The sequence below is a fragment of the Entamoeba invadens genome, assembly GCF_000330505.1.
Source record: "Entamoeba invadens IP1 unplaced genomic scaffold scaff_1105074724328, whole genome shotgun sequence".
Taxonomy (NCBI): Eukaryota; Evosea; order Mastigamoebida; family Endamoebidae; genus Entamoeba; species Entamoeba invadens.
Window position 1 is genome coordinate 186,283 of NW_004440100.1, and position 11,055 is coordinate 197,337.

Here is an 11,055-nt window from a genome sequence, read left to right on the forward strand (position 1 = left end):
GATATTTTTTGTTAAATTAATTACTATTTTGTATTAACAAGTTTTTACAAAAAATATATTTGAATAATTAAGTTTTAAGTTTAAACAATAAATTATTCATTCTATAATTTTGATCTATTTTTAAAACATCACAAAAATAACTACAACAATTTAATTGAAAAATGTGGTAAAAAATAATGGAATTATAAAAAAAAATTAGTAGTTTGGTAAAAAAATACTAAATTTGATAAACTATGTATAATAATTTTATTGGTTTTGTTTTTATTATAAAAAAATTTACACATCAAAATAACATTTAAATAATTATTCTAATTATTAGATAACAATTCTTGTTGTGCTTCAGAGATAAGAATCTCAGTTAACTGATTAACTTCAGTTATCTGTTGATCAACAGATAACTGAAGATTTCAAGTAAATTTAAAAATGGTAATGAAATATTTACAGTAAAAATAATGAATTATTTGCATAACGGTTGTTAAAAAAAATTAATAATGCCTTTTTGGAAAAAAGAATTTCTATTTTATTATATTTTTATTCCAAAAATCATTCTTAAATTAAAACGAACTGAATTAAAATAAATAAATGATGTCTCATTATGTCAATGAAGTTGTATCTATTTCATCTGACAGTCAGAGTGAATGTACAGAAATCGGAAACGATAATTTTGATGATGATTATGATGAAAAGAATTGTACGGAAAACGAAACAGGTTTTTATTTTAAAAAGGAAGAAGTAGATTTGTCAAAAGAAGGTATTCAACAAAATGGATTACAATCAAAAATTATTATAGAAGAAGAAGATACAATATGTCAAAATCTCGGCAATTGGTGGGATTATTGTGTGATTTATAGGTGTAAAGAAGGAGAAAACAAAGAAAATTGGGAAGAAATCAAAGAGACAGAAAAAGGAAAGAAACCACCAACACCAAACGAAAAGGGGAAAGTGTACAAATTACAATGTAAGTTGTGTAGTCGATGTTTGACTCTTTCAAATACTGGGAAAAGTGTTACTTCATTCAAAGCTCATATTAAAAAAGATGTCGAAAACGTGTTTTTCAAAATGAGGTTAAATTCTAAAAATACCAAAGTTAAAAGAATCGACAAAAGTGAAATACAAAAAGTAATAGCCAAGTATGTCATCGAAGAAAACTTGAGTTACTTACATTGTGATCACAAGGGATTCCACAGTTTGATTCGTTTTTTCCGTCCAGACTGTACCATTCCATGTAGCCGTACAATAAAAGAAATAGTCATTCCTTGTCTTTTTTATGCAGCTCAAGACAAGCTTAAGACAATTGTTTCTGGTTTGGATTTTTATTGTGGAACTACATATGGGTGGTCAACAGTTAAATGTGATCAAGAATTTGTGTCGTTGACTCTTCGTTTTATAGAAGACAAAAGACTTCGTTCATTAGTTTTGGAAGTTTGTCAGAGAGGTGAAAACGAAGGAGAATCATCAGAAGAAATAAAAACAAAGTTAAATGGATTTATCACAAAGTGGGGTCTTAACAATAGATTTTTCTTCGTTACAGACAATGCACCAAATGAAGTAAAGGGTGTAAAACTTACTGGTAAAAATATCTCTCACTTGTGGTTGTCATACTTTTAGTTTGGTGGCAGAGCATGCTACTAACAACGTCACAAGATTTACTCTCCTACTCAAAAAAATGAAAAAAGATAACTTCACTTTTTAACAAAAGTGTTGAGTTGATTTCGTTATTAAAAAAAGCACAATCCATGGTAGACTACCCCCAAAGGAAACGTCAAAGAAGTCGAAACGAGATGGGGGAGTGATTATTTAATGACAAAAAGAATGGAAGAACTTATTGATTCGATCAATGTGACGATCTTAACAAAGTACAAAGAAATGAAAAATGTCAAAAGAAAAAAGATATTTATAGAAACTTACAAAATAACCAAAGAAGACATTCTAGACATTCACCATTACAATACTATCATGTCACATGTTTTCAGAGAAATAAAGTTATTGGAATCTGAGAACTATCCAACTTTGTCAATGCTTATATTCACTTCGTGCCGTTTGATTGAAGTTTTATCGGAAATATATACTGATTTGGGAGAAGATGATGTAGTAAAAGAAGAACACGTTGAACGTTGTGAAAAATGTGCTGTAGTAAAGGGGTGTCTTTATTTTGGATTTGATGAGTTGCCAAAACATTGCAAAATTGATTTTTTAAAAACAAGTAAAATTGAAATAGAAGGACCGACTAATGCCGCAAAAAAACTAATAAAGTCAATTATCAGTGAAATGAACAAGAGGCTTTTCACAACCCATGAAATTTCTGAAAAAGATGTAAATATGGGATTTGACCCCAAACTTGACATTAGAGAAGACGAAGACTGTATTTTGGCTGCGTTACTCAACCCGAAATATAAAACTGGATACTTTGAATCAAAAGACTTTTATCTTGGCAAAGAAGAAAACTGTATATGTCGTTTGAAAAAAGTTGAATATGAAAGCGTCTGCATTAAACAACTGGTTGAAATGAACAAAGTGTCCAATTCTCTCGTTTCAAAAGAATTCAACATAATTAGGTCTGAAAGTCGCTCTGTGTAGTTCGAGTAGACAAGATAAATATGACCTTACAAGTTTTCCTGTAGACGATCGTCATAATGATAACTTTGAAATGAATATAGAAAATATCGCTGTTAATGAATTGAACGAATATATCAATATGAAAACCAACAACATATTAACACCAATTAGTTGGTGGGAGAAGCACAAGTATCAATTTCCATTTTTGTACATCTTAAGCAAAAAATACTTGTGCATTCTTGCAAGCTCTGCTTCTTCTGAGCGTCTGTTCTCACAATGTTCAATCGTGAGAACACAGAAAAGAACGAGACTTAGCTCTAGTCACCTTGAGCAACTCGTTTTTTACACATGTTTTCTCTTCAATTTGATCTTTCAGAACTCAAAATAACAGACGAAATAAGACAAAGGGTGAAATTAGAAATGGGAAACGAAAAAGAAAAGAGAATAAAAGAAGAAGTAAAACGGAAAAAATTCATTCATAAAAAAGCGGTTGGAGAGAAACCTGTGCAGAGGAATAAAGAAATGAACAAAAAAGAACGGTAATTAACTTTTAATTAATTGGAAGCATTTTTGGTTATTGTTTTTTGTTTTGTATTAATATCAAAGTCAATTTATTTCATTGTAATTATTTTTTATTGTTTACACGTAGATGTTCTTTTGATTCAAAAACAATAGTTGGTCATAAATTACTTTTTGGTCTCATTTTTATTTTTTTGTTTATTTTATACCACAAAACCCGATAAAATTGAAAAAAACTTATTTGTTTTACAATTATTTAAAATTTGTGTATTTTATGTGGAAAAATACGGGAAGTGTTTTATTCATCTGTTCTAAGATTCCTATCTCTGTTGTGCTTCATAAACAATTCTATAATTTAGTTATAAATCCAGTTTATAGTTTAAAATGGTTGTTTTGTTACTATAATCTTTTATTAAAAATATAGTAATAGTTATTATTCTATTTTTATTAATTTTTTTTTGATTATAATATTTGAGAGTTGGCTGAAAATAGAACTACTCTGGCGAGTGCTCAATTTTTTCTGAGTAAACTATATTTTCTCCAAGTAACTATAATTTACCATTTAAATTATAGTTTCACAATTCATTTAATAAAAAATAGTATAAATATAATTTATTATAGTATAATGGAAAAAATTACTGTTGTATCCTGAAATTACAGGTATAAAAGCAGTGAAATATATAATTTGTTTTTATTAAACCTTTTATAAATATTATTATTTATTTACAAAAAACAGAAACAAAGTAAAAACGAATTCAATAAGTTAATTGTTTGTCGCATCGACAAATTCTCTTTCTCCATTGGCAACAGGAGAAACGTCACCATTGTTAATAAAAGTTTTGAGTTATCTAATAGTTGCTTGTAAAAGAAAAGTCATAAAAAGATCTCTATTTTGAGGTTCAGTGATTAAATAGTGGTGGAAATAATAAAAGTGGACATTTCTCAATGGGCGTTTGGTAATTTTGAAATTCAACAAAGCGTGAACAAATCTAAAATATTTACCATAATTCTTTTCTGGTGATTTCCATTGATTTCTCATCAATTTAAAAGTTTATACCAAATTTTTAAATACATTTCGACAATAATGCGACATGAAGAATGAACATTATAGTGGTTTAGAATTGCATCCATCTTTTGAGTGGTGTATTCAGTTGAAAGATCTGATTGATAAAAAGTGACACAATTCGGACAAGATTTTTAGCCTCCATCAATAAGAAACAACATTTCTTCATCAATATACTTTTTATTTGGGTAAGTTTTAAAAAAAACACTGTCATATGTAGCAGCTAAAATTTCAGTCCCAATACTAACAGCAATTCTGAAAAATTAACTACTAATTCAATTTTCAGCCTGAATGATTGGACTTGTACAAATAAATCCTTTTTTGCAATTCAACAACATTTTCTCTGTTAATTTTAATTAATAACTGATTAGTCTCTTCCATCAATCAAAAATATAATAAAATTTAGCTAAATTTGGAATGAATTGAATAAATGCTGGATTTCTATTGGTTGAAAGGTTTTGTGTTGTAAACTGTTTAATTGAATCAATAAACGAAAAATACAATGATAATAAAATAGGTACAATGCCATTTTAATCTAACCAAAAACGTTAGTTTCTCTTTTGTGTTTTTCTTTCATTTCAGAGTTTGGTGTGTCAATTGTTTCAGAAAAAAAGCACACAATATCGAGATTGGCAAACAATTGTTTTAAGAATAAACATAGTAAATTATAGTAATTGGTAGCAACAAATCACAATATGACATCTGACAATTTCCATTTAACTCTTTAACTGCTAAATTATACTCAGTACCAACAAAATAACCAAGTTGTTCAGTGTTTATTAATTGATTGCTCACAATAAGGTATGCCTTTATGTATCGAAACAATTCAAGCAATTCGTCAAATACTCTTTTTGAAAATTCAGTCAAAGTGACACATCTTGTGTAACTAGTTTAGTTTATTTCACAAATTGTTTGTTTCTCTTCTATTAATATGGCAAATGTAAATGTTTGAATTGCAATAGAGTCGAAATGAACAATTACCATTTTTAAAAGATATAGTGATGTAGATTTTTGTGTATAAGTGTTAGTCGTCACCATATTAACAGCTTCTTATCTCAAAGTTCTCAGTGAAACTGTTTGCGCCCGCATTTCATTTCTTGACTGACGTTGGAGTGGTTGATCTCGGGGTGAAATGGTTGACTTTTTGACAGCTTTTTTGATGTGTTTGGTACTTTGTGATGGTCTTGGTGGATTTCTGGTGGTTCTCTCTTGTGTGTCTTCATATGCCTCCTCTCTATTTTGAATATGACTTGATGATCTAATGGAGTTAGACTGGGGTCTAATGAAAAAAATAGTGAGTCCCGCTGTGCCTGCTTTGTAATGATCGTTGCTGTGCAGAGATTTTTGTGGTAGTATGGGGAGTGGTTGTTGTTGTGCATGTAGTTGCGACTGTTGTTGTGCTCCAACAGTTGTTTCGAACAAGCCATGGTGGTTTTGTTCGTTAATGTTTTCCATTGTGTTTTTAAAATTTTGAAATCCTTAAATATTTTAAGGGTTTTTTAGAAAAAATAAAATAAATAAAAATTTCAAACCCTGTTAGAAAAAAATGAAGGTATTTTAAATCTAATTTTATTTAACCTTAGGATGTCGGCAGTGTAATAAAAATAACATCTATTTTTTAATATTTCCTAAAGTTTTTGATAATATCAAAACTATAATATATATCATTATTAAAAAAGTATGTTTATGTTTAAGTACTATTATTAAAATGACAATACAATTATAATAATTAATATAAAGAAAAAATTAAAACTCAAAAAAATAATTTGAATGGAAACCGAAAAATATGTTTATTCAACAAAAAAAAATAAAGGAGAAATTATAAACATATTTGAATGGGAATTGTACAACGTCGGTTGTATAAAACAGTGTTGTAAAGATGTTTATAAACAACCCATACTTATAGATACTCCTATAAGCGAAATGGAATGTTTTAATTTATTTTTTAATCAAGAAATGAAAACTTACATTATTATGATCACAAATGAATGTGGAATGGTTATTTTTGGCAAAGAATGGAAACAGTTGTCTTTTGATGAATTCGACGCGTTTATTGGAATGTTATTATTCAACGGCGTTGCTCATGACAATGAAAAGAGTTTGAATTATATGTATGGTCTATATGGAAATCCATTTTATCGTTCAGTGTTCAGTGAACACAAATTTAAACAAATTCTGAGGGTAATTAGATTTGATAAAAACGCAAAGAACATACTCCTTTTAAGAATAAAACAAAAAGAAACTGATTCATCTTTGAAGACATCGATAAGCAAGAAAGTTGACTGAAATTAAGAAGTCAAAATTGGGGAAATCGTTATATTCGCACGTTTCACAATTTTATTCTGAGAGAGAGAAAGAGTCATTAATTTTGGAAGTCGATGACAGTTCGAGCGCAAGTTCAACAGATGATGATAGTGATAAAGATGATGATAACGGAAATGACACAGACAGTGGTGATTACACTGAAAACGGTGAAGTGGATAATAGTGAAAAGTGTAAAAATGATGGCGAACTTTGTGAAGTCAACGACAAAGAAAAATAAGACAGCAAAGACAATATAGGAAACAAAAAATTTAACTTGGATGAAACTGAAAATGAGTTAAAGAGTTCATCAACAGTTGCTCTTAAAGAAATGGTTATGCTTGAAAATAAAACGGGATTTGACAAATTCAGAGACATATTCAACTTCTTTTTAAAATCTATTGGCAACAGTTACAATAACAAACAAATATCAGGAAGTATATGTATAGATGAACAGTTGGTTAATTACTATGGAAATTGCAAGTTTTGACAATACATGCCATCGAAACCTGGCAAATATGGCATAAAACTATGGCTTATGGTCGATAATGTTACTGGTATGATAGTAAACGCCAAACCATTTTTAGGCAAGTATGGTGAAAGTGAGGAAAATGGAATAACTAAAATGGTTGAAACATTGGTATCTCCTTATTTAGGAAACTACTTTACCTTATACGTCGATAATTTGTTTACTACACTTGAATTGGCATTAAAACTGAAACAACTCGACATTGATATGATTGGAACTTGTCGCAAAGAACGTTGTTTTGTTCCCAAATTGTTTAAAACAAAATAAACTTGTAAAAGTTTTATTGCCTTAAAACTTAATTCAATTTGCTTTTCAGAAACTACAAAACCCGACTTTGACTTTTTCTTACTAAATTATTTTGACAAACAATACAAAGCTGTCACTTTTTTATCAACAAAAAACAACAAATGTGTTATAACAAATCAACTGGAATGTTTGTAGTGCAAGACTGTAATAATAAAAACATGGGAGGCGTGGATTGTATTGATAAGATGGTAAGATGTTACTCTTGTAAACAATGTACACGAAGATGGACTCTGGCGATGTTTTATAATATAATAGATTTGATGGCAATTAACTCTTATCACCTTTTCAATGGAAACATAACACGTGAAAACTTCTTGATTAATTTAGCGAACAGTTTGGTAAAACCTTGGGTAAAAAAACGAATCAGGTTGTCAGCAAGAATCAGAGAATCAATTGTTAAAAGTAACCTTTTTACTTACAAGAAATAAATGCAACGCGACTAAGTTCGAAATTAATAGAACGACCTGTGAATGAAAAAATGTGTTATCGTCCCATTTTTAGTCCAATTGATGAAAGATTTTGTTTTATTGATATAGCAAATCGGAAAGATGACAAATGCAAATCAAAAATACATCCGTTTTGTTCAGAAATCAACGGTCTTGTTTATTGCAAACTATGCGATGGAAAATGTAAATCAAGAATTAGAACTGGATGTTACTTGTGTGGAGTACCTGTTTGTAAAAGTCATACTGTCTTTCTATGTATTAATTGTTTCAATGGTTTCGTCGAAATGAATGAATTCCAACCCAAAAAACGAAAAATGGATTGCAGTGAAATGTAACTTCTGTGTGTTATATTAAAAAATGTTGGACTCTTTTTACTTTGTTGATTGACTTTATGTTTTTTTTATTTTTTTTAAATTAGGAAATTGTAATAAATATTACAAGGGTGCCATTCTCAAATTTTTATTTAAAATGTTTTTAAATTTGTTATTCATTCGCAATCCTAAGGTTAAACTTTTTATTGCTTGTTGTAACTGTTTTAATTGAAATTTTTTAATAAAAGTTGTTGTTTTTTTATATTTTTATCAAAATGTTATAGTATCATTTGATTAATAATATAATTATAATTTTATAATTTGTTTGATAAACTATTACATAAAAAATATTATAATTTTTATTATAAAAATTTACTAGAAGCACTCAGAGAAATATTGTAAAAATCTCGTTTACTAAAAGAAAAATATACCGCTCGCCAGAGTAGTCTTATTTTCAGCCAACTCTCAATTAAATAATTTGATTATTGTTGTAAAAATTTAAATAATTTCTAATTTTTAATTATTTGAAACTAATTTTTGTTTCGAATTGTTTTGTTTAAAGATTTTTTTCTAAACTGGTAAAAACTAAAACTCATTAAAACTTCAACAATTATATTATAAAAAAAATAATTGTTTTTGATAATAACAAATTGTATTATTGTGAATTTATTGGTATACAAAAAATTTTTTTTAAATGAAAACTTTAATTATTAAATATTTAATATTAAACTACAAAAGCAAGTAAGAGTTGAATGATTGTATTTTTAGTTTATTAATATATATAGAACTATAATCTAAAATCATCTATTCTTGTTTTTCAAAAACAAAAAAGCAATCGAAAATTTTTGAAAAATACATTCAGAATTTTTCCATCTAAAAAAACGGGTTAGAGAAAACAAACAAAAATAATTATTGTTATTGGACTTGCTCATTTTTAATGAGATTGTGGTGGCAAAAAGAGAGATTTGATAGAGGCGATAAAAATTGGGAAAAAACAAAAATGTGGGGCGAACAGAAAAGTCATGGAAAACTACCAACATCTAGAGCCCTACGAGAACCTTTTAAGCATACTTCCTACGCTTCAGCAAACTCTACAAGACGTCTCTGATAAGACTTCATCATTTCTCAAAACGACAACACACTGCGTATACACACCAGTTGTCGACGAGAGGTCCGAAGACACTATCAGCCGCGCTAGCTATATGCTGAACAACATCGAGAATTTGGTAACGAAACGAAAGGAGTTGATAGCACTTTGTACAGCTTCCTTACAAATTTTTCAGAAGGTGGAGGAGGCTTTAAAATATGTGGCGGACAGCTGCATGAATGACAACTACGAGACATCTCAGTGCACAAACAACTTGATTGACGTCATCATCCAAGCAGAAGAATCTTTACTGAAGGAGGACCTAACTTCGCTTGAAGAAACTGTTGTGAATCGAAAAAAAGAATTTAACGATCGGAAAGAGGAGCTAATGAACAAAAAAGTACAACTGGACAAACAAGAGCAGAAGGAGAGAAAACTCGTGAAGCAAAAAGCGCAAGTCGACGCGGAAGTCAAAGTGATTTCTGCGGTCGAAGGTGTCGACGCAAACAAAGCTCAACAAGCGAGGGTCGAGCAAGAAGCGCAAGAGCGGAAAGTCCTTGAGGGGTTATTGAAACCCGAACAAATTGCCAAAATCGAAGAGTGGACACACAAGACCGTCTCTGGAATTTTGTTTAACTCCGAAGTGGACAATTGGAGTCGAGGAAATTGCGTTTTTGCGTCTCGGGTGAGTAACAAGTCGCATGTAGTTGTACTGATCAAAGACGACCGTGGTGACATGTTCGGAGTTTATGTGTATGGTACAATCGATAAAACGGACGTTCGCATCGAAGACCAAAACGCGTTTGTCTTCTGCCTTGAGTCGAACGGGAGGTTACAGAACATGGAGCGGTTCGACTCAAAACCCGACCAAAAGATCTTCTGTTTGTACTCCGACGAAAACCCGTCGTGGATATTTGGTGTTGGCAATTCGTACTTGTTTGACATAGGCGTATGTAAATATGGCTTACAAGCAAACCACTGTGTCCAGAGTTCTTTTGACTATCGTGGATTCAAATACGCGCTCTGTGGCGACAAGCGTTTTGTTCCGATGAAGATTCTTGCGTTGCAGATGAGGTAGAGCGTCCTTTACAAACCAGTTCTGTCTATTTTTGGAACTATAATTGCATTGTTATTTTTACCATTTATTAATCAGTACACAAGACATAGACTTGAACAAAGAATCAAATTAGGCTTTGATGCTTTCAGAAAGCGATTTGCACATCGACGCCAATGCGAGGTATTTTCTCGTGGTGATTGATTGTTCCTCTGTCATGACCAAGAATCTGTCGAACTGGTCGATCTTTGCCTTAAGCGAACCGTCGAAGATCATCTGCAACACCAACAACTCGACTTGGTCTTCGCTCAGGATGAGTTTTTTGGACAAGAATGGCAATTTCACTCGTTTGAAACATGAAGTGAGTTTGACGATTGTTTTTCTTTGGAACTTTTCGATTAAAATTGGGACGAATTCCTTGATGTAGTTCTGTGTATAGAAATGTTCTCCGGACTCCTTCAGCTTTTTGAGGAATTCTGGCGCGTTGTTGTTATTAAAAGCCAAGTAGATTTGATACACCGAGACAAGGTCTTGATGTGTTTGGTACGACTTAACTTCTTGGGCCTGGAAGATATCGATAGTCGACAACGACAGCATATGGGCCAAAATTGTGTACTTAAGGGAGTCGATTCTCTCCGGAAGTCCAGCTTCATCAAAGCTCTTAAAACTGTCGAAGAAGTCGTTTTTAGCGCCGGCGAAGTCCGAATTTGACATTTTGACTTTCCCACACGACTGCATGATGACACCGTGGACCTTTGGGTGCGTAACACTTCTTTCATTGAAATTGACTCTTCCACAGAGTTGTTGGAGTTTTCTCATATCATTCAATTCCGAGTACAATTGAATCTGAAGACCATATAAGTCGACTAATAAATGACTTCTC

The 11,055-nt window shown here is 30.8% G+C and overlaps 2 protein-coding genes across 2 annotated transcripts; one reads left to right on the forward strand and one right to left on the reverse strand.

Annotated features, from left to right (window-relative positions):
* Nucleotides 1-9,053: 9,053 nt before the first annotated feature.
* On the forward strand, nt 9,054-10,196 carry EIN_318460 (hypothetical protein; the record flags this gene model as incomplete). Its single annotated transcript, XM_004253720.1, has 1 exon — nt 9,054-10,196. The coding sequence occupies one exon, from the start codon at nt 9,054-9,056 to the stop codon at nt 10,194-10,196; it is 1,143 nt and encodes a 380-aa protein (XP_004253768.1).
* A 108-nt stretch (nt 10,197-10,304) lies between these two features.
* EIN_318470 (COP9 signalosome complex subunit, putative) lies at nt 10,305-10,991 on the reverse strand (the record flags this gene model as incomplete). The annotated part of the gene is made up of 1 exon (XM_004253721.1): nt 10,305-10,991. One exon carries the CDS (start codon nt 10,989-10,991, stop codon nt 10,305-10,307), a length of 687 nt encoding a protein of 228 aa, XP_004253769.1.
* Nucleotides 10,992-11,055: the final 64 nt, after the last annotated feature.